Here is a 25,052-nt window from a genome sequence, read left to right as displayed (position 1 = left end):
TAGCTAGTAGCAGTTAGCAGCAACTCAAAGAAGAACAGTGGCTTAAAATGATTGCAAATTGGGAAAACAATGAGTTCCATGAGCTCCTTACCCTACGAGCAGAGGACAAGATCAGCCACCTTAAAACAGGCATGGTCAATGATTGTCATTGCCATGCTGTGCCATTGGGACTTCATAGTGGCCTTATAGCTCGATCTCTGAACTCTAAACTGCAGCTCTTTGCTGCATGTCTCTCTCTCTCTCTCTCTCTCTCTCATGCTACCACTGTCAATCAAATGGGCCAAAAAGCCCCAAAAACTCATGCTAACAGCACAGACATTGCTAACAACGCCAACAGTGATAACAGAGCTCACAGTGTTAACCAGGGGGGAATCAGGGGGTGAGGGCTATGCTTCCAGGCTGCCGCCACCCAGCAATTAGCTAGCCAGTGGAATGCACACACTGGACTGATAAGCACTAACATGCATGCACAGCTGGACCATGTACCACAACAAAGAACATAAAAATTCGGATTATGAGGTAGCGTGACTTCATTCTCTGCTCAGAACACCATTACACCACTATATCTTTACATAGCAAGTACGTGTTTGCTGCTATATTAATGGTCTGAATATCGTATATCGCTCCTTTAATATGTCTGGAATTGTGTGACTGGTCTTTCTTGCAGAATGGAAGACTTTATTACCTCAGCCATTTTGGGGTTCCACCCTCCATGGCCCTCCTGCATCTGTCGCAGGATGTCCACCTCCAAGAGACATTTGACCTTGTCGCCCTGCTGGAAGGAGTGGCCATCAGCACTCTCCTGGCGCTGCAGCTCTGCATGCTCTCCTAGATGGACAGGTGTTATGTTGGAGACTTATGAGGGTTTTTCCAAGCAAACAGCAGTAACAGATTGGGCTTTAAGTCAGCATGTCTGTTGTCTACAGACATTCATATTTACATCTGTAATGTTTAGGGATGTCATGCAAAAATACCATAAAACATTACAATTATACCCAGTTTGTTTTTGATTACCAATTCCTACACCACGCAAATTAGTTTCATAGGTTGAGGATGAGGTGGAGGGCTGACCTTCACTTATCAGTAAGTAGTGACATAATACACCAAAAATTATTTTTATGAAGACAAATACCTGTCAAACATACTGCTTTACCCTCTAAAACAACTGAGAAATAAATGATTTAGAGCATACTTTGAAACAGGAATCTATGTGTCTTACCTAGCTTTGGTAGATGGTCTTTGTAGTAGAAGCCTCCTTGGCCGTCAGACACATATTTGAGGTCTACCTTGCCCTTGTGGCCCATTCGGTACACATTGGTGGTGCCATTAGACCAGGTGACGCTGGCCACACTGCGACCAGACTCTGTATCCCAGCCGCGAATGTCCACTACCTTCCCAACCTTACCCTCCCCGCCTACACACACATAAATACACACACAAATATGCAAGAAACAATAATGCATCAGTGTGTGGGAGAAGGGGCGAAATAAAAGCATGAAAGAAAAATCAGCTCACTAAAGAAAGAAAAGTCGTTAGACAAAAGGAACATGAGTTTGGTGTGTTTTGATGAGGAGAAAAATGTGTGAACATCAGAGTAGATGTAATCATCCATGGTAAAATTTGACAAGAACAATGTACACATGAGACAAATGAGATGACAGACACAGAGGTGTGTGAGGAACATTTTCCCTGTAGAGACATAAGCTGACAAGTGTCATTCACTTCCATTTTCTAGAGCCAGCTCAGTCCTTAATGGTTTCTCCATTAATTAAACACCTGGCAAAACACAGCTCCCCCTTCTTGATTCAAACACAGAAACATCACAGTAAAAAATAAGTGTCCCCGTTAAAAAAAAACCAAACATATTTCACAACATGGTCTCAGATCTTGACATCAGATTTTATGATGTAAATAAATTCTTGATAAGCCATTAAAGTCATCAAGCTGCCTCAGTGCCTAACCACACCAGCTTAACCAGTGACCCGTGAAACAACATGGTGGGCTGGAGGTTTCTGAGCATGCTCAGAGCTTCCTGTATGTACTCACCGCATACACCATTTAAGCCTGATGAGTGACTTAACCAAACCCCAGGGCACTGATTTCAAAGACACCAAAAGGACATTTTGAGTCATACGCTCTAGCCCAGAAAACGGAGCGTTGCTATTCTCAGAGACAACGATGACCCCAGACCAGGAAACATAAAGATGTATTAACATTTCATCTTTCCCTCAAGGAAACATTCAAGGGCTTTAATTAATCCCACTAATGTGGAACATACATCAGCCAGTGTGGGCTGTCTGTTTCTGAAGGAGGGCACATTTTTCAAAACAGCATTAGTGTAGACTCGGTGTTTGTCACAAAATGTAAAACTGCTATCACGTAAGCCACAAAAACACCATCTCCATTCTCTACTTTCTCAAAACTTGCAACAGAAACCATATTCTAAGTGAAGGGGCTTTTCAGTTTATGCCACTACACAGGGCTGGAAAATGAAAAAAAAAAAAACAAAGAAGAAAAATGTTATGGAACAAGGACTCTGTAAAGAGACTCACAGACAGGCACATCTGTGGAACAGACAGATGAGTCACTGGCAATATAAATGCACACAGACACATACTAACATGACATTTTGCGGGTTAATGAGACGTGAGGTTAGAACGTTATTATGGGTTGTGGATGGTGAAATGCTTTGAAGAGGTACAGTTCCATGCTTTAAGAAGGTAGGGGGCCTGCTGAGTTGGCAGCACCAAGTTAGTGGTTAAGAACAGTCCCCCCACACACACCACTCACCGTCTTGGTTGCCCCAATCCCAGTCAGGTCCACGAACCACTTTAACCCCTTGGAAGATTCCTTTGAGGATGATCCGTGGGAGGTTCTGCCTCGGTGCCAAGCTCACTCTGTGATAAGAGCATGGAGACACAGCTGAACAAACTGCTCTATGAACCATTTAAGGCTATGTTTGGACTTCATATGAAATTCCCTAATACAAACTTTGGTCAAGTATGTATATTAAAACCCCAGCTTTAAATCTGTGACCAGCCAAGACAGATACATTCCCACAAAGGCCAAAAGAAATGATGCAGTATCACAATATTTATGAGCAAATACATTTGCTTCATTTTAAATTTGTCTTGATTAGGGATTCCAGATAATAAGGTTTATATTTGTTAACCATGTTACTGATTGATAATCAGTTCATCATGACAAGCTTATGATATGCAAATCATCAAGGAAACAACAACCTATTTATAGGACACAGGCTATATTTGCTGCAAAACCCACATAAATTTGGTGTTTAAATCATAAATAAAGATTTAACAAAATGCTGTTGTCAAGCAAAACCCACCAACAGAAAGTCTTCTACGGACAAACAACATTCAACAGATTATTCCCTTGCCACCTACACGCTTTACTGAGGAACACACATACTGTATGAGGAGGACACCTTAATAAAACTTTACCTGTTCATATATCAAAGAAAATGTCTACTGTATACTGACTTGAAAACAAAAAAAAAGCTGCTTTAATCTTTCAACTGACTAAAAAGGTACCTTGTGGGGTTATCTCATAGACAAGCTTGTTTCTGTTTACATTTAGCGTTTCTCATCAAAATACAAAATGTGTATCCTAACATGCTGAATGCACTTCCTACTTCATAAATACCTACAAAAACTTTAAAAAAAAAAAAAAAAGGTTTCAAAAAGTGAATCAATCTTACTTTTTTATTAGTACAGTGCTACCTGTCTCATGTCATCCTGTGCTCATTACATATACGGCATGTGTGTCCTCTGCCTTACAGACGACTTCAAATTGATTGACGAACAACATCTATTGTGTGGAGATTCTTCCACAAGTGTTCAAGAGATAAGCAGGATAGACCCTACTCTGGACAAAGTCTTTTTCTAATAGCATCAAAACAACACATGCACTGCCACTATCTAACACGGACCAACAGCCTCAATTGCAAACAAAGATTCAGACACTCAGGTGAGACGGTCATAGCCTCAAAATCTGACATACCTTATGGTAAAGATTTGATCAGATCTTGGCGCAAACGAGCTGCCTATTCCCATACTTTCTTGACGAGATCAAACCCCAGCTTCCATTTAAACCAAACAGCTTTTTGGATAGACTCAAAGTCATATAAAATCCAGTGTGATCAAAAGAAAAAGAGCCTTGAGAGAGCTGTCGTCCTCAGGGAGTCTCATAGAGGATTTGCTGCTCCCGCGTGTTTCTCTAGCTCCAGGGTTTTCCTTAAAGTTAGCCTTGGATAACTTCATCCCCTGTCACAGGCCAGATTTTCCAGGTTCCTGGGCGCTGTAGCAGGAAACAGCAGTACATTTGGCTCTTAGAGCCAACTAACAGTAAATCTCAGCGTGGGACTGGGCTTGGACAGGTCTGTGCTGAGAAGAGTGCATCTGTAAACAGAGCTTTGAGCCTAATCCCTGGACAGCAGAGCTATCAGAAAGCAGGCCATGCCAGGGCAAAGCACAGAGCATGTATGCACTTGAAAATGTAAATGCCTGTATCTATTTATATTTGTATACATAAACAAATGCTGAGAAGTGCTGTACATATATTAGATCTGTTCTTCTGCATTGCTTCAATGCAAAAAATTAGTTGTGTTGCTGTGTTTTCCAAGGAATTTGGGCTATAAATGGTAACACTTAGCAATATTGGTTATAGTAATAGACTTATTGAACTTGTAGTGTTAAGGGTCACGGAGAGAATGTAGCAACCTGTGCCAATTTCCTGATGACACAAAGCTGATTTAGTTTAGACTTGAAGGACTGACTGAAAAGATCCTCAGTGTTGCTTCTCCGAGAAAGACAACAGCTCTTTCAAGGGATCAAGCTTTCTAATCCTGCTCAGCCAAATGTCACCTCTGCTCCCAGACAGGATCAGGACAACAGACCTACACCTACTGACACAACAGCTGGGTCAACAGTCAGACAAGGGTTAGTTTTACTGTTTGGAATAAATGCAGTAAACCACATCAAATTGGTGACAGTCAGAAAAATACAGTGAGGCTATGAGTTGATATAATAATACCAGTTGTGGGTGGCATGATGGCTCAGTGCTTTCACTTTAAAGTAAGATGGCCCTGGTTTAAAATGCCAGCACTGCTTGCATTTACTGTACCCACTGTAATGTTCTTGTGGTATTTTTACTGCAGAAACACAAATTCAGGCAGGAGCAGACTTAGTTTAATTGGATACATCTTTCAAAACACCCTGTACATCGTCTTACGTCCAACAACCTTGCTTTAGTCAACACATCTATCAAAGCACTGAAACCAGGGTATAAAATTTACACCATCCACCAGTCAGCTGCTGGTAAAATATGCAAGTGGCTGATAAATTCAATTCAGTCAGCAGCCAAAAAACAATGGCAATCTATTGAGCTGGTAAAATGTAAATATTCAATAGCCATTTGACCAGTGGATGAAATAATTAATGCTGCACACTGACTAAAACCCTTTTCAAAAATGCTTAAGAGGACAGCAGCTTTGGGATGGACATACATACATTTCAGAAAGAAATGAGCATTCCAGAAATTCCAGTAGGCCAACTAGAATTCAGGTGGAAATTTCAGGCAATTCTGGCTCGTAAACAGAGAAAGCCCTGGAAAACTCTGCAGGCCTCTCATGCGCTTTGTGCCTTTAATGGAACTACTACTGCCCCACATGAATTGAGGAGGTCAGGTGGAGCGGTGTAGCTTGATGTGCAAGGGAAGGATTAGGCATTGAGTTGACCGGATATGTTCCCTGGATCTGCGTGTGTTGTTTGTTTGTGTGTGTTGAAGAGCCGATTAACCAGCTGTATACCAACCATCTCCTCGTAAACATATGGTTCACGCATATGCTGCCGTGAGAATGCAGCATGCTAATCCAGTTAAATCTGTTGTAATTACAATGGGACACTCATGTACAGTACATCCGGCTCAGGTCTCACACCACATTTGTGATGGTGCAGCACAAGTATCATGAGCTGCAGTGGTTTACAGTGCTGACAGCTTCCCATTGTCCCCTCCGGACACCAATAAAGTTTCTGCCTACAGTGAACTACAAACAGATCCACTCTGCTTAAATCATCATTAAACCCTCACACATGTTTGGTCCACATGAAAGGAGTCCCTCTTAACTATGCTTAGCCCAAACCCCAGTCTCCTTACATAAATCACTGCTGGCACAACAAGAAGCCCCACTCATTATGAAACCAAGCTAAATTTGCCTTTCCAGGCAAATATCAAATGTGTCCCATGACTGCCAGATTATAAATTAGTCTTTTGAAATGCTGTCAGTGAAATATGGGTCAGTGTGGTCTGGAAATAAAGAAGCACTGTGTGCTTAGCACCACATACTGCAGAGTGTTCTTCTATTTCATTCATCTGACAAGAAAAGAAGTGACTTTCATGTGATGTTCTCCCACATGTACACTCTGTCCCACTGCTGGGTGACAATCACAACTCCATTTTCACTGAGATTTTGCAAAGCTGTCGTTGATAAAAGAATGAAGGAAGAGGGAAAAGACTGAATATTATCAATGGATCATTTTATGTTAATATGATGAGCAATGACTTAAACTGATCAAAAATCTCTCTTCTGATTTATTTCCCTTTGTTGCGCTACACAATCTGTAGACATTCATCTTCATCACTACCAGACAAGCTCAACACTGAACAATGACTAATTATGAAATGTAAAAACTAATATTTGATCCAAAATGTACAGACGAGGATCAATGTTTCTTCTCATTTTAAGCCTCTGAGTTTGAAAACTTCCTTTTTTGTTGTTTTTGTCAGTCAGTGTGCAGTGTACTTCTGGGGATTTCGTCCTCCAGATTTAATTGCAGAGTGAGTTCTTCTTGCTTACAGGCTGCTATCCTATACAGGAAGCTGCAGACCCAGAACCAGACCCAGGCTGAGTCTGAGTGAGATGGCAGCAGCTGCCCAGAGGAAGAGAGGGTTTGCCAAGATAACATTATCTTCTGCCTTCTGCTTGGAAGTAGCAAATTTACAACAACAACAACAACTTAATACCCTAAGGTCATGTGTTGGCAAAAAAATGTTGTTGTACATTTCCAACCTGTCATTGGCATGAGCTTCTTTCTTATCATGTATTGCAAGTTAGCTGCTTAACACTAGTAAAAGTTGCATCATTTATTATGACTGCAAAGGATGTTAGAGACGAGAATATTTTTTAGTTTTTTTTGTTTTGTTTTGTTTTTTTTTACAGTATTTGTAGTTACAACTCAATTTAAGTCTGCAGTTTCAATAAAAGATGAGCCTGTAGATTAAAATTCAATCCAATTTAACTCCAAAGCGTATAACTCAATTTGTTCATTAATATGTAAAACTTCAAAATATGTTTTTTAAAAACTGAAAATTAAGTTAATGTCACCTCCAGAGGGTGTATAATTGCAAATAGGACACAGACTGGAGAAGCTAAACTGATGAAAAACTAAAATGATTGGAATACTGACTCAAGCAGAACAAGCTATGACTGATAAACAGGGCAAATCATAAATTAGACCATCTAAAGGACACTGCTGTCATTTACCAAATATGGAAATTATGTATCTAGAGTAATCAATGACGCACAGCAAACCATCATCCTAAACACTGTCTTAAGAGTCATAAATATATGATAATTAATACTATACAGACATGGCTGGCTGAATGACCTCACCTGAGTCACAGTCTTTTCTGCCACTTACGCACATCAATATACCATTCATGTTTCAGATTACATAAAAATAATCTCCCTGAGAGCAATGACTGAGACAGGCCCTGTGTGTTATCGGTGATGTCAGTCCATTCAGAAGCGCTGCAGACAAACGTCTTTAACAGAGCTTCATTTTCTCGATATCATTCAGATTGGTCAAACTAATACAGGGATACCAGTAATATTCATCCATTTAAGAAATGTGGCACTGAAGATATTCTACAATAGTCTTTAATACTTTGAGTTGTACATATATTCCTTATAAATGTCAATCATTCATAGGGTTTTAATTATTTTCAATTTGAAGTGATTCGTTTAAATTAGCTTGTGCTTACCAAAAAACAAAAAAAGCACCGTGTAACTGCAACTTTTTTTTTGTTTTTCCATCTGGAACCTCCCATTTACGATGGGCTTGAGACACGTCTCCATTGAGGACTCTGATCCCGTCTGATTCGGGAGTGGGAACCTCTTGCGAACGCATGGATATTGGTGACATCGACTCCAGCAGGATTTGAACCCTAAACCTTCCGCATGCAAGACGAGTGCTCTGACCACTACACTAGGGAGACTTGTGCTTCCAATGCAAACTCAACCAATGTCACACACATAAGATATAAAAGGATTCTTACGGTATACTACTATTAAACAACAGCAAATTCTTACAGTGGGACTGAGTCCACAGAACAGTATGGGCTGTGGTATTAACATGCTACATAACATTGCACAGGCAAATGGTTACACTTATATAAAAGTGCCTCAACCCAAGAAAAAGTACTGTATTGCATCTGACTTGTTTCTATTTTTCAAGGTTTATCTTTGTCTCCCTCTGATGTTACACACCTAAATTGGTTTGGATTACTGTAAAATTTAAATAGCTCAGATTAAACATGCGGATGCTTTGCCCTATTTGACACATTTATCCACAAGAGCAGGTTGCTAAACACAGTATCCTTTTTAACCAATGTCAACAATTATCAAACATCTGTTCTTCTTTCAATCAACTGACAGCTTACTTTAAGATATCCTAAAACTGCAAGTGTGTACTATACTGTAAATTCTTAAAATTAATTACACTCACCAGAAAAAAAAGAAAAATCAATGTAATGAAAAATGACTGAGTGAGTTTTTATGCAGGGTCCGCAGATGGAAGGCCTGTCTTGACCTGCTTGGAGGGTCACATAAAGGTGTTTGTTCCAACAACAAAAAAAACCCAACACCTTAATGAAGGACACTGCTGAGCCAAACAGTTGGCCCTCAATGACAGATCAATACTTGTGAAGAGAAACTGAGGTGGGAGACGAAATGAGATTCCAACTATTGTCAGAATGCTAAATGATAACGGCAGGCCGGGTTTCACTTAAAGCCCGAATCTGTAATTGGTGTGCAGCTCCATTTCCACCTCAACCATCAGAGTTGCAATGGTCTAATAATAAGTGTGGACCTATCGTAAATACAAAATGACTTCAGCAAAGATGTTTCTAGTATTTAGTTAGTGAACACAGAAAATAATAGCAGGAAGTGACAACAAAGACAGCAAGATAATGCATTCAAGTCATGATCAGGTCAAAACCAATTTAATGATGTGTTAAAATTTTGCGGTTGCTGTGCCCAGAGTCAGTCAGAAATTCCCAAGTCCTACATGTAATGGCTTTAATGGATATAAACCTTTGGCTCATTCGGACTGGGTCATCTCATGATCTGCAAACTGCAAAAGAAAAAATAATAACCACTACTACTCCTGCAACAAATATCTAAGCAGAAGATTCAACCAAATTGAAGCTAATGAGTAACAAGTTTTGGGTCTCGCCATTATTTGTGCCATTCATTGGACAGCAGGCACGGGAAAATAAATGGAGCTGTGTTGGACCTGGACCAGGCTAAACTATAGAAGAAATCTGGGTCATACATATCACCTCATTAAAATGAGAACAGGCCATCCAGCTGACATTCAGACAGTGCCTGAAGCACTTTGGAGCTTTACTGTGAACTGATGCAGAAGAGTGGATTCTGAAGGGAGAACTCACTCCAGTTAATCTGGATACGTAGGACACTTGGAATCAGCTCACTAAACATTCGTCCACAGCGAGGCCAAGTGTGGTTTGCCCAAGTTGACTCAAGGCTAGCCATTTATTTAAAAAGGCAATCGTTTGGAAATAAACGTGGTAACATCTGGCCAGGTAACTGAGAAGAGATCCTGACCACAGCCAGGAAATATATAAGTTTACAGTTAGAGGCTTAGCAAAACCAAGCAGATGTGTACAAAAGTGGAAAACCTGATGATATTGCTGTAAAAGCCCTGTTGGCCTGTAGACAGACGCCTGGCTAATGAAAGTTAATTGGAGGAAACAACACTAATGAGGTCTTACCTCCTATGAGTGGAACTGGATCTGAACAGAGCAAGCTAGTCGAACAGAGACATTGTAAGGGACGACACCATAATTAGAATTTAAATGAGGATCAATTGTGCTGGGGAAGTGGCAGTGTAGTACTCACGGCTGGGAATGCGCCGTCTCGTAACGCTCGAAAGCGTGGCTCAGGTCGTGCTTGTTGTTCATGTAACACTGGGTGCACAGGTCATAGTCGAAGCACACCTTGCATTTCCACCGCATTCCCATGATGCCATGCTTCTTGCAGCTGTCACAGATGATGTTGGAGTGACGCACGCCTGCAGGGGAAGGAGAAGTGAATGAAGAAAGGTGAGTGGGGTTATAAATTCAATATGTCTGAGGTTTCTATTGTAAAATGTAAGCACTAAACTATGCGTGTCCCTTACGAGTCACTGAAGAATTCAAGACATATGTCATCTCCTTACCCATGTTGCTTATCACAGTGGCTCATATTATGAGATGTGGGACAACTGAGGCACAAACATCATGACAAAAATACCCCCACCCCCTTAGCTCATCTCTTCTCCTCTTTCGCTCCATTAATTGAAGGGCAAGCTTCTGAGGCAGAAAAATGTTGCTTTAAATGGAGCAAAATGCTAATGAGTCCTGCATTATTGTGTATGTGTCATTTAGGTCCCGAGTATAGCTGGATGGCTAATGATGAGAGATAGCCTTTACTGTACCGTGCCTTGTCAAAATGGGCTTTGTGGAGGCTCTGTGTGTGTGTGTGTGTGTGTGTGTGTGTGTGTGTGTGTGTGTGTGTTTTAAAATGAGATAATTTGTGCTGATAATGACCATGTGGCCGTGAAACTCTACAGAGACCAATGATAATGTCTGATCATATTAAAGGGATAGTTCAGATATTTTTGAAATGGGGTTGTATGAGGTACTTATACATAGCCAGTGTATTACATACAGTAGATGTCTGTCTGCATGCCCCCAGTTTGGAGAAGCAGCAGGAGTACTGACACAGCATTAAGCAATTTATTGTAGTGGATGGGGGTCAGTAGCAAGAGGTATTTTAGCCTCCTAAAAAAAGTCCCACCTAAAAAAGTTCCATAATAGTTTAAGTGTAGTGCATTTTTACTGCTTTACCTTTCTATCTGACAGCCCATTTTGACAGGGAAGCTCTTGACGGCTTCAGTTCCCCCTCCATGCTCTCTTCAGAGCCACCAGACTCTACTGACAAAACCAGTAATTTTGGCTCACTGATCGGGGAAGCTGCCATTCTAACGCTGGCTTGGTCTTTCCTCTGGTTCATTGCTTAGCTTTACATATTGGACTACAACCTGCTTCTTCAAACTGGGGGCATGCCTACTGACATCTACTATATGTAATACACTGACTATGGATCAGTATTTCATACAACCCAACTTCAAAAGATCCAGACAATCCCTTTAAGGGAAAGTTCTCCATGTTGTCTACCCATCGACCACATTTTAAGGTCTCAAATTCTCATGACCCCAACAGCAAGAGCAGGCATGTGAAATGGAGTACATAAAACCGAAAATAATTCTTCGAAACAACAAACACCTGTATTATCAAAAGCTGGGTATCAAACTAAAATTCTATTTGTATAACGACTAAAATGTGTCTTGTCCACGCTGACTCAAAACTGTGGAGTGTCCAAAACTTGCTTCAAAGGCTTGTTGTAGTGAAATGTGTCAAAATCATTTTGGCAGACTAAAATTCAGGTATCATATTGGCACAAGAGCATTTCAAACTAGAAGCGGCTCTTGCTGACTCAGTATTTTAATATAACCCTAGTCACCAGTGCTTACCGATTTGAGCGTTATCATAAAGCAGCAGGTCATAGGAACCCTGGTAGCCAGTGCGGTAGTTGGTTCGTGTGCCGCTGTCCCACTGAACCACCACTGTCTTGTCTGGCGTAGTAGTGCTGCCTTGACGCCCAATCTCCACCACTGTGCCCACGTGGCCCTCGCCATCATCCTGGTTTCCCCATTTCCAGTCCAGGCCACGCACCACGCGCATGCCCACCTCCATGCTGCCTCTGCTGGGGCCTGGCCTGGAGGCTGAGCGCAACGGCCGGGGCCTGGCAGCCCTGTCACTTCCGCTGCTACTGCGCCTGCGGGGCTTGTGAGGGACGGAGCTGGCTCGTGCCGACGATATTGCGGGAAGGGACGGCACCAGGGGTGTTTCCGGGAACAGATCAGGGGTGACTGGAGGTAAGAGAAGATAAAAGGTCAATGAAACTTGGGAAAAATACATTAGTTAATTCACAGCAGGATACTGCAATTACAAATGACGTAGATAAATGGGTGTATCAAATGCTGGCAGAGGTGAACCATTCAGAGATTGTGGCATGCATAACCAGTGCTAGACCCAAAAGGACTATGAGGAATAAAAATTTCCACAGTGGGGCATCGGTTCTGCCTACAGTTCATAGCTCGGTCAAAAACTAGCCATAACCAACAGCGATTCAACTTTACAACTGGTCAAATCCCGATGCTAGCTTAACATGCTAACTCCCACCTCACCTCAGTATAGGGCTGGGCAGTATGACCTAAAATTTATATCACGGTATAAATCGAATCCCTTCACGGTAACGGTATATAATGGTATTATAAATTTAAGTGTAAAAGTTATAATAGAAATGTTTCTCAATGGGTTTTGTACTCCCTTAGCAAAGCTAAATTGATAAAAAAAAAACCAAAACAACAAAAGCAAAGATATAATGTATTTTTTGGAGCATTTATTGTGAAGAATGCAGATCTCAAAACTCAAAATTAAAACCCAGTACTCTATGGTGCAAAATGTCCCCTGGGATCTATATCAAAAGGTAATTTCCTTCTTTTAGCAAAATCCTAAATGACTGAGTTGTGTTTTTTCCACCTGGACCTTGATGCTCTGCCATTTCTCCTCTAATCATCACGCTGTAACCTGTGACAGGCTGCTATGATACCACAACTATCACACATTCACATATGGAGTTTTTTGTGGAGCCCCTAGCGTCACATAGGTTTACGTTACCAAAGGTTTATGACAAACTCTCTTGCCGGAAATCAACTCCCGTGCGCGCACGGCAAGAAAGGAGAGGGAGAGACGCAGTGCTGCTGCCAGAGGAGATGCTGAATGAGTTCCCTCTGAGCGGTAAGTCGCTAAAAGAGCCTGAGTAGTCCGGGGCTGTTCATAAGACATTAACTCACTCACAAGTTCTCCAGCAACACATGTTGCACGTGCTACGCTAAATCACGGACGTGAACCAGCACCTCTTGCTCCGCTGTCTCTGTGCTCGCAGCCATTTTCACACTGAGGCAGGTGTGATGACGTCATCGACGATAGGACGGTAGAGCGCAAATCTCTACTGTGGGCCAAATTTATATCATTTCTACCGTCTATCGCATATACCGTGCAGCCCTACCTCATTACATGGCAAAGTTTCTTTTGATGGTAAATCACTTTAAATATCTGTCTCTGGGCAACTCTGTGCCCATAACCTCGTGGCAGAGTTGAACTGTTCAGTGATTCTGGCTTGGGTACCCAGTACAAGACTTAAAATAACTGTGGAGGCACAAAAAAAGTGGTGCATCATCCCTGTGTTTGACTAGAACACAAAGGAAAAACTTAATTGGCACATGTCCAATGACATACACACACATCTCACTGGCTATTATCACTGTCCATCATAAGGTATCTGCATTAATTCATCAGGTTTGCCTGTATGACAATACAAAATAAAGATTAACTTTCACACCTGAGCACATTTTTGTCAAGAGAAACCTAGAAAAATAGAGCAGCAAAGTCACATCAAGATACTACAAGTAAATAAATGGATGTAACAATATTATAATGAACTAAATCTTCTTTTAGCTGATCAATACTAAACATAAAGAGCAGATCCTTGCCAATTTGTCTAGAGTTCATGTCAAAGCTTTACTCTGGCCTCAGAAAATCTGGGGCTCATTCCACTACTTTCAACAAGGAAACAACACAACCTGTGTGCTGTCTGACTACAAGTTTGTCAGTGGCTGCTGAGGGACTCATAAAGCAACATGCCATATGTCTCATTAATTTCAGAGCAGTGTTTTGCTCTTTGCTGGTGGATCATTCACTGAAGGCCTTGCTGTGTGTCATGGCACATTTCTGGAGAGAGCAGCTGGACACTGACTGCTACGCCCCGCTGCGCTAATCAAGCCCTGACCTGACACACACAAACACACACACTTGTACTTGCATCCTTAGCAAGACATTCAATGGGCTTCATTCAAGTCATCCATAACACACAAACACTTCAACCTAACCTCAAAATAATAACCATGAGGTTTTAGTTGTATCCTTGTTAGCTGAGTAGCCTACAATATAACCTAGAGAAAACAAAACAAACCTATTTTTACATGAGCTGTGGACAAAAAGTTTGAACTCTTCATTGAAAAGCAAACATCTACAACGGCAGCCATTTTACCAACAGAAAAAAATAGAACTCTAAGAGTACTCTACAAAAGACACAAAAAGTCACAAGGATGGACGTACAATAACTCACACATTCACACCCTTGACTGATGACTCCAGTGTTTTGAATGAATGGGTGCTAGATACAAGAACTTACACAGGAAGGAAGCAGCATCTATGTGGCAGCTTGACTCAGCAATACGGAGGAGTTTTTGCTGAAGGGCATGATTATCAGCAGACATCTGATCACATCCATTAATCACATGTGATCAGAAATATTCTTTTATAAACTGGTGCAGTCACTGTTCCATCTCTGCTGACATTTAAAGCATTCCTTGTTTATACTGCAGTGCTATTTCTGTGTCTAATCATACAACAAAAATATCTGTAAGGTTGCAGGAAAGGAAAACTGCAGGCTTGTAAAACTCAAGGACAGTGGACAGTGGAGCCCACAGAATGCACATCGTGACTGTCCGTCTGTGTTTATGCTCATTTCCTAAAATAGTGTTTAAGAAAGGACGGAAGTCTGCTGAAGTGTTCTGACACAGTCCCTCATGAAAGAGAGGCACACATCCTAATTGTTGTCACTTTCACTTTAAAGACAGGCTCACATTTCGGCTCCTGTGGTGAATTAACACCACATATGAAAAGCACAATCTAGGAGGCCTCATGAGATGTAGTGCAGAGAAAGAGAAATTTACTAATAAACTTTTTAAAAACATGTACATCAATGTTTAGCAAATATGAAGTAGCCGACAGTCTGGGAGGTATCTCTCGTTATTTCAACCATCTTGAAACCAAGGCCAGTCTGGTATGACGAAAGCACTGATAGCTGGGTTCCCTTGGAAACCACGTAGCTTGGGAAATACCGATACAGAGCTTTTGATAAATTTACTGCTTATAAGGCCACAAATGACACAAGAATTTGCCAGCCAGCGCTCCCAGCAGTCCCTCCACCTCAACCCTCTTCTAGGACATGACTTTACCAGGAGGAGAGCAGGTAGCAGCTGTGGAGATGGACCTTCAGTTAGTAGCTGTAGCAACTTGAATTAGGCCAGCGCAAACCCTAGCATCTGGAGTCACAGCAGGCTGATGGCCAGCAACAGTTCTGGGTCTAACCTGTGTAACAGCAGCAACAGAAAGTTTGCTGATCCCAGACTACCCCGACTGCATTGGAGTTGCTACAGCCACTAACTGAAGGTCTGCTTTGGGAGCTGTCTCCTGCTCTATTCCAGGCAAAGTAGTCTCCTTGTGGCGAGCTGTGAGAAGGGACCACAGGTAACACTAGCTAACTAATTCTTTTCTTATTTGAGGCCTGATATGTAAACAATAAATTCATCAAATTCAGTGCCACACATTGCTATTTTCAAGCTACTGTCATACTGAAGAATCTATGTGAGCATGGGTTCCATGGGAAAGCAGCCATCGATGCTTTTGTCATATGCAAGTGGGCCTGGTTCAATCTAAAGTAGGTTGGAGAAATTATAGCCACCCATCAATTACCAGTAGCATTTATGACCCTTGGTCAAATTTTTCATATTTGCTTGTACAGGAGACAGAAGAACAACAGCACAGTATCATGTGATTGGCCATGTTGTAACACAAAATAAGTGATTACTGAGATAGACTGAGGTCACAGAAACAAGCTTACCCTGACATCAAGTGCCATGTTTGCCAAAACAGTCAATACATCTTTTCCACTGAGCAGATGGTATTGTTAATCCATCATTTCCCTGTTTACAACCACCCTTGATCTACATTACAGGGACAAGGAAAGGACTTAAGCTTTTTCTGTGGAGAGTGAAAACTTAGTAAATGATCTATAAATGCTGGTGTGGCAGGAAACTTTCAAGAAGTAGACAGTTTTAAAGACTGTCCACATTTGTGTGAATATAGCCTTAAGCTCACCAAATATCCAGCATTTATCTAGCAATTTCCACCTTCAGTATTTTTTAGTATAAAGCCTGATAGTTCAGTCACACGGTTTAGTTAAAAAAATCCTTTCAATAATAGGGCGGACAGATGTCTGTAATGCGTTTGAGATTACACTTGCATGCTTATCAAGATTACAATGTAATTTTGGTATTAAAGGCATCTGCTTAAGCATGAAAACATATGGGATGCAGAGGATCAAAGGAGGGAAAGCAGGCTGCTTATACTCCATTTTCTGTCAGCTTAGCCTCCTTTATGCACTGGAATAATAACCCGGCCATTCATTAAACATTTTAGCATACAAACAGATGAGCTTTCACAGGCAGTAGATGGCTTTTACGTTGGCTAGCTCCCAGCTTTCTGGGTGTGGATGGATGTAGGAAATGCCGAGCGGATGTACTGTTAACTGAGAATACAATCATGATGAATCTCTAACTGACCTAAAACACGCCACACTTAAACCACACTGGGGGAGGAGAATATTTTGTTCAACGATTCACACACTAAAAAAGCCTTACTTCAACATTCGCAGTAAAGCATGCCCACAATAGCATCCTAGATTGAGAAACTGTTTTGCAGACACAGACAGAAAAAACTTAACCTACCACCTACATTTAAAACACATACCCACCGCCTCCCGCACCACCAGCTCTGCTTCCTCCACACTGTGTGTTCCAGAGAGACTTCAAGCCGAACACACTGATATCTAATCATTATTAAATAGACCAGGACTGGTGCTGACAAGCAGCTGACAAACACAGGGGATTCAGGATATGACTCTACCTACACAACAAGCTGCTATCCAACTTCTATAGGCACACCATGTTTTACTGTGAGCCTTATCTTTTGCTCTATAATAACACCACTTACATACACACACTCCAGAAAAATGGTGAATACACAGCTCAAGCTCCACTTGGCAAAAATATTTAACAGAAATTACCATCATCTTCTTAAACCCCATTTCACGTTATTGTTTGGTGTTGACAGATGGGCACTGCTAGAAAATAAGAGTGAATCCCACAATTGCATCCTAAACAGCAGTGAGCAATTACTACATACCAACAAAGCTATAACTCCTTGTTGAAATCTGGGACCGCCAATTTATCAAGTAAAGCAGCCGCTTGCTTTGAAAACCACAACTTGGCAGCTATCAAGGGAAGAACAGGCAAATCATACAGAACCTTACTGAAAGCTTTCAAGGTGACTGTTGATAAAGTTTTAGAAGCACAGTAGAGGGAATACAAAAAGTACAAAGATTTCAGATGTAAATAACATTCAGTGTGCCTTAGGGCTGCGACTAAGGATTATTTTCATTATAGTGACGTTATCATATTGCTCAAACTTGCAGTACTCGTGTGCCTTGTGTTTGCACAAACACACTTCTGGTCTGAACAGCGTGCAGCTTCCATTTTTTGTATTTACACTTCTGTATTTACTTATGTATTTTCATATCTTGTAGGTAATATTATCTGCGGCAACCAGCAGGCCAAGTTCCAGGACCTGGCTGACCGACTTGATTTAGTTCACTAACAAGAGTGCATAAAATGCTGAATGTAGAATCTGCGCCGACCAAGATTCTGCCCTGGACAATGAAGACAAAAATTATTGCTACTAGTACCGATAACATAACTTAAAAAGCTATTGAGTTCAAACCAAATTTAAACCCAAATGTGATCAGCTAATTACAAATTGGGGTTACTGTTATTTCCACCAAACTGTACAAAATGTAAATCCAGGGAGTTGTTTTAAGTTAGCAAATGGCTAGAGGAGAGGAGGTAATTTTTTTTTTTTTAAATCAATAAAATGTTTATTGGTTGTCATTTACAAACAGCTGTTATTATTATTATTATTATAAGAAAAAACATTCTACTACATATTTTGTAAATATTTTATGCGTATACAAAAACGTATATTGGCAAACTAACATACCAGGAGATTTTTTTTAAATGTGACAAAACAACAGTTCTTTCCATCACTTTGATCATTGTCATTTTACTCAAATTATTGTATGAATATATTTCTCAAAATACGTGTTAGATTTCCTAATTTTCCAAACCTAAATGCATCTATGTGTGTGCATGCGTCTATATTGTGTATCACATGACTTAATTAAGAGATTAGATCTAGAACATTAATTGCAAACTGCAGTGTAGCTAATGATCAGGGTAACAGTAGTAAAAGAGATACAGTTGACTTTGTGTTGGCCAGAACAATAGGCAACCAATCAGCTGCATGGTTTGCCGGAAATGGGCGGTCCGAAAAAGTTTAAAAACAGGCAAAGTCTTGCAGCTGGTTTAGAAATCGGAAGTTGGAATCACAATACGACAAAACACAGTTTACAGATACACTGAGGGCGAAGACAGGCAGGATTACAGCTCTCTGCCTGCAATAACAGATGGGCTGGCTTCCGTCATACACACTGCTGAGGGCCAATCTGGGAGGGCAACGTCAACCTCCTTCACACAAACAACCAGACAGGCGTTTGGCCACAACACAAATAAACACACACCATAAACAAATGCTGAGAAATTGCACACGCTCCAAGATTGCTCAGGAATATTATGTGATTTCCATGAAGTAGGTGTATTACGATAAGGAAGGTTCAACTGCAAAGCTTTTTTTAAAATGCTACACATGGTGTTTTTAAGCATCAGTATACACTTGACAATGTAATTACAATATCATTTAAAGTTTTGTGAACAAATGAGGTAGAAATCATTAGAAACCAATGTATTTTAAAAATGTAACATATTGTAGCATTTTGTACTAACTGGAAATGAACAAGGATAAAGTCAATAAACGTCAGTCACGTACAACATGACCACGATCTAGACGGACGTGAGCAGAAATGAGACAGCAGATCTGAGAGAGCAGGGAGTACTGATCTACTAAGAAACAGTCCATCACAGAGCTGTGTGTTGTTAGTCTTCTCTGTGACTTTCTGGTTGTTTTGACGTGATTAGACAAAAGCTTTTACAATCAATACAATGACAGTACAGTTGTCCCTGCTGCAGGTTTAAAGAAGGCAGTGTTATAAAGGGTACAGGGGCAGAGGCTATAGGCCTATCTACCCACATATCTACACAGATATGGCATATTTAAAATTCTTTACCCAGCACACAGGCAGACCTAGATCCACACACTGATAAAAGTCACTGAGCAGCTTCAAAATGGAAAATGAGTCAGGATTATTATTACTCGCTGACCCAGTGCCATCAGATACGAGCTACTGTGTGAGGCTGCAAAGGCCTACTTGCGCTGTATGTCCTGTGACACGTGGTGTGACTGGCTTATATCCTCACTCTAATGTCTAATAAGAGGAGGCTGTTTGCCTATCCTGTTTTTTTTAATCACATCACTGCCACTGGACCTAAATGCTTAGCAAAGTGCAATCTACACACAGACTCTATGGCTTTAGCCTCATCAGCCTTAATAGCAGGAATGAGTACAAGCCTGCTGGAACTGGTTCATGTCAGAAACATCTGGTGGCCAGAGGGCTTTCACAAAAATCAATAAGGACCCTGAGAAAATAACACATTTACAAAGATTTCTTCAGAGTGGGCGACAGGCCTAAAATAAGACTTTCCATTTTCCATTTCAGGCTTCTGCTTGGCCTACCTTCCTTTTCTCAAATCTCTTTCAAACAAGCACTGTGTACTGAGGAGTGTGGGAAATTATTCACAACGATCACATATAATTAACTATTGAAACAAATCCAAAATGAACCACACAGACATCTTCAAATATTTGCCAGCTTCGTCCAAAAGCATCCTCACAAAGCTTAATAGCCGCAACAACAGATTAATAGAGCAACTTGACACCGGCAGATTTCTTCCTATCAGCAAACTTTATCCCTGGAGCCTTTAAAAAAAAAACTCTACCGCAGCAGACCATGATACCCTGAGAACACTTACTGTACGTTTCATGACAATGTGCTGAGATTATCATATCAAGTTATTGTGGATTATCATACTCACGCCCCATGATCTTCAGCCCACTTTTGAACATGCTGTCAGCTGTATGATTCCAGTGTGAGCCCTGTGCTGCTATTATCCCAGGTCAACCAGCAGTAGCATCTGAAATCCTGAGTGTTATGAAGCAGTCATCCTACTAATGGGGGAGTGAACCCTTTCTGGTTCAGTCTTAGTATTTGGTTTGCTGTGAACTTTGCTCTTTGTTATGGAACATGCAGTTCTATTCTCCTCTGCTTGGTTTTTTGTCGACAGATGTTGCTCAAGGACTGGACGAGCCTGATGCCTTATCTGAAAGTGGAAAAAAAAAAAAAAAAAAAAGCATACTGGCTGTGTAAGGTAAAGATGATATGAGTGGGGCATTGTCACTTAATCAGGAGTGTGAGGGAGCTTTGATCATTTCATGTGTTTCATAAGGCTACTCTAAATGAACTTAATTTACACAACTGCAAGTGCACACTGCTCTGTCAGTCCAGGCTTGAACCTCAAGTCAAACGTCATTTCAAAAGTCAATACTGAGTCACATGTTGCTACATGCGTGATAAGCGCTCAATCCAAATTTGGACAAACTTAACCCGAAACGATGCCTGGAAATTATCACTTCATTCAGTGCTTGAAAGATGTAAATCCATACAGTGCTCTCAGCAATGAATATACGAATTCAACCTACTCTATATGATTAAAGTCCTTTTAAAACTGATTGTCGGGGCGTTGGTAGCGTAGTGGATAGTGCCGGCGCCACATGTACAGAGGCATTGCCTCGCTGCAGCGGCCGTGGGTTTGAATTCAACTTGTGGCCCTTTGCTGCATGTCAGTCCCCACTCTCTCTCTGTCTCCCCATTTCACTAACTGTCCTGTCATTAAAAGGCAAAAAGCCCACAGAAATAATCTTTTAAAAAAAACCAAACTGATTGTCACAGTCTGTAGCCACTGTATACATCAGGCATGTCCAAAGTCTGGCCCGGGGGCCAATAATGGTTCATGGACCGACCTTAAATGGCCCCTGGCTTGTTGCTCAAAATATACTATATGTGGCCCACCACCAAATATTGGTTGGTCAAGCAAGATCACTTTATGACAGTATCACAATGACAACGTGTTTTCATAAACAGACATTACATTACATAGACATTTCCTGACAGGTAGCAGACATGGTCGCAGCAAAGAAGCCTAAAGTCAACAGCGAGGGCCGACGCTTTCAGGAGTGGTGTAAAGTTAAGCAAAGAGTTTCTTTCATTGGTATGAATTCTATATATTTTGACAAAAGAAGCAGCTGTCCCTCAAGTATTTTCACATTATCTAATCTGGCCCCCCTGATACCCCTGGTCTAGGCTACATGATACGGTTCAGTACTGAGTACCTAAGTTGTAATAGCTACTCAAACACGTCTAACCTGGAAACTAAACATGCTGTAATAAGGTTACCTACAATTAAGAATCAACAAGCTAAAACCCCAAACTACTTTGAAATCAGCATACTTGCAGGTCAAGGCAAACATTTTTTACTGCTTCGATCATCACCACTCTGTAAACCAAACAGTAACAGGAGCAGCCGAGCCAGCCAGATGTCTGCCTGCCTGCTTAGCACATCCACTAGCTTTACTACAGACTGCAATGACATGTGGCACAATTGAAGTAGCATGATGCATGCCAGCTGCATGTGTGCTGTCTTGGCACAGATCATTTTACCTTTTGGGGAAGTAAACACTGAAATCAGAACAATTTGTCCACTGTGACAGTCTATGACAGCAGCCATATTTCAGTTACAGTGGAAGGACAAGACACTGTATGGCCAATCTTATTTCTGAAATGCCAATATCATCTATCACAACACTCAAACTGACATGAAGAATACATACTGCTCTGACATATGAAATGCATCATCACATGGGATTTCACTGTCTTACAAGAAGGACGTGCCAGCATTACCCAAATAGTCAAGACTGAAACTGCATCACTTGATAAATAACACATGTCCTGTTTAGCTGGTTTACCTGTTGGTACAGTGATGTGCAGGAGGGTGAATAGAGAGACTGAAAAAATAGGTAATGAGAGGAAGCAGCTCCTATCTCCTGCTGAATAAAAAAATGCTACCAGTGGTCCCACCAGCTTCCAGCAAGATTTAAAAAACGCCTCCTCAGGGCTGAAGCCCAGTTCTGATGTACTCCCTGAATGAACTGGCCAAGGAGGAGGAGGGGATACAGGGGGCGGAGGAGGAGGATAGCCAGGCCGGTATTCCAGAGATGTGATATACAGTAGCAAGCGGTCTTATGGAAACAGCGTCCTGCTGTACAGGCGAACAGCCTGGCTGTAGAGGATCAGAGCTGGAGGAGGAAGAGGAGGGAGCCCTGCTGCTGGAGGATGCAGCCAGCATTTAGTCCTTTGTGCGTTGTGTCAGCAAGGATTACCACCGTGGAGGAGGAGGAGGAGAGGAGAGGAGAGGAGGGGGAAGAGGATAGCCAGGGAGAGCGGCTGCCTGACGAGCACCGCATTCAGGTCGACGTTCCCTTGCTCTCGCGTAAAAACAGGCCAATGGGCTCTGCTCCGCATAGGACTCCTCTGATGCTATATTCCATCACCAAGGACGCGAGCGTCAGTAACCCGCGTGTGAAGCCAACACACTGTGTTTACTAATCAATATGTACGAACACATGCGCATCATGCTCTACATATGGATGTACAGTCCTCTCTTTCATAGCGCGCGGGGACAGCACTTGCTCTACTGCCAATGAGCAGACAAGCAGAGGACAGAGGGGAGGGGGGAGGGGCAATATGTTTTGGGGGGAGGGTCTGGGTGTTGTTTTTTTTTTTTTTTTTGGTTGAATGTTCATGTGAGGGGGTGCTTAGGGAAACGAAAAGGGGTGGGGCTGGAGGAGATTTTGATGAATGGGCACCTGCCATGAGCCTCATTTTTAGATGCAAGCTGGCTTGTGCAACTGCTGCTGGTGAGCTGGCAATACCAGCCCAGAGTCTCCTGCAGGCTCGAACAGGAAGGAGGAAAGAGGGAGACTGTGTGTGCGTGTGTATCTTTCCTGATGCTTTCCTAGCCCTGAACAATACTCTTTAATGTGTCCACAGCTGCGGGAGATCCCAACAATATGGTTCCAAAAACGGGTATCCAGCCAAAACGGCATACTGTTGATTCTGGCAAACACACATGAATGTACAGCTGGTATCGCCAGGACATGAGAGGCCAAAGAATGAATGGGGGCTCAGGAAGTGGTTGAGACACAGCCTTATAATGAAGTTTATTATACCACTTTGCCATCTTGTAAACAAAGCTGCTGCTGTCTGTGTACTGGACTTGTTGGTCTACATCACATAAAAGGGGGCATTCATTCATACAGCTCCTCTTCAAATAGACAGTGACACACACACACTTGAACATGGCTGTTATCAGACTGGGAAAACTGCTGAAATATGGCTGCTGCTTGGGAAACACGAAGCTTAGATGCTTTGATATACGGCTGCAAGGTGTGTCTGATCAACCAATCATTGTGGCAGGTAACCAAACATTGTTTGAAACCTCGTGTATATTTTAATAGTAGAGGGAACATCAAACAAGGTTAGGACTGCAAAATCCAAGGAAACACTCTGTTCCTGTCTTGTGTACTCTGGCGTGGGTAACGTGAGCAAGACATCCATACTCCTTGGCCTAAAGCCTATATCACCTGTGTCTTGTGAAGTCAGACATGACCACGACCATGATGGTAGGTCACCTTTTACCTTACTTGCATATAATATTAATCTAATCTGGACCTGCTGTATTCTTCCTGTCCCCTCACAAACTGCTGCCAAATATTCTCACAGAGATCAATGAAGTTTACTCAGTCTATATCGAACTGGATGACCCCCATGTGCTGATGCTCTCAGGGCAGCACAACACATTGCAACTCAAGCTGTCATCTTTGTAACTATTACAGGATTGGCTTGTGGCCAGAGGGTTGCTGGTCTGAATCCTTAGTCCAGCTAGGAAGATCTTGGGAGGGAAACAGGAAACCAGTTGCTGTCTCCCTTCTTTAATTTGTGTGCGCCAAAAAATATATATATTTAAAAAACTAAATAGCAATGTGTCTTTCCAGAAATTATGACCTGGTTACTTAAGAGAATCCACAGACCTTGTTGTGAGCAGTTTCATGTAGGAACAACTTTCTTTCTACAGAACTACACCCCCACCCGTATCACCAAGCAGAAGGGAGCGAGCAGCTAGTCATGGACAAGAGGCTCATGCACATGACAGCATGAGATGTAAACATTAATGGCGTCAATAGAAAGAAAATACTTCCTACATGAAACTGCTCACAACAAGGTCTGTGGATTAAACTCAAGTTCTGAAATGTCAAAAAAGCCTTTATTTTAAAACAGAACACTGGCCCGTCAGTGTCACTGAGTAGAGATATAATAGATATGAGGTTGTTTTACTAATTACATGTTGTATGATTGAATCAGTATCAATGGTAGCCTACTAAGACTCACGATCTTCAAAGAGTTTTATAGGCTTTTCCACCCAAGGAGGAATTAGGCTCCACTGGAAAGTTGACTAGCACAAAACGATCACATTTAAACCCAGTGGCTATTTGGCACAAATCCCGGTTTTTACAACCTCAGTCAAAGAACACTGGTT

At 41.6% G+C, this 25,052-nt stretch overlaps 1 protein-coding gene across 2 annotated transcripts in view; it reads right to left on the bottom strand.

Annotated features, from left to right (window-relative positions):
• Window positions 1-25,052, bottom strand: part of mib2 (MIB E3 ubiquitin protein ligase 2) — a 50,494-nt gene that overhangs the window by 23,471 nt on the left and 1,971 nt on the right. The window contains exons 1-6 of one of the 2 annotated variants that reach the window (XM_049580650.1): window positions 20,436-20,590; window positions 11,895-12,293; window positions 10,220-10,391; window positions 2,791-2,897; window positions 1,220-1,414; window positions 686-828 (exon numbers count right to left, since the gene is read on the bottom strand). In XM_049580650.1, coding sequence (XP_049436607.1) covers window positions 686-828; window positions 1,220-1,414; window positions 2,791-2,897; window positions 10,220-10,391; window positions 11,895-12,293; window positions 20,436-20,466 — 1,047 coding nt within the window. In that variant the 5' untranslated portion in view covers window positions 20,467-20,590. Of the gene's footprint in view, window positions 1-685; window positions 829-1,219; window positions 1,415-2,790; window positions 2,898-10,219; window positions 10,392-11,894; window positions 12,294-20,435; window positions 20,591-25,052 lie in introns of those variants that run through there. The other variant, XM_049580651.1, reaches the window with a different exon arrangement.

Source organism: Epinephelus fuscoguttatus, linkage group LG7 (genome assembly GCF_011397635.1).
Source record: "Epinephelus fuscoguttatus linkage group LG7, E.fuscoguttatus.final_Chr_v1".
Classification (NCBI taxonomy): domain Eukaryota; kingdom Metazoa; phylum Chordata; class Actinopteri; order Perciformes; family Serranidae; genus Epinephelus; species Epinephelus fuscoguttatus.
This window is presented reverse-complemented; position numbering and strand designations above follow the sequence as displayed.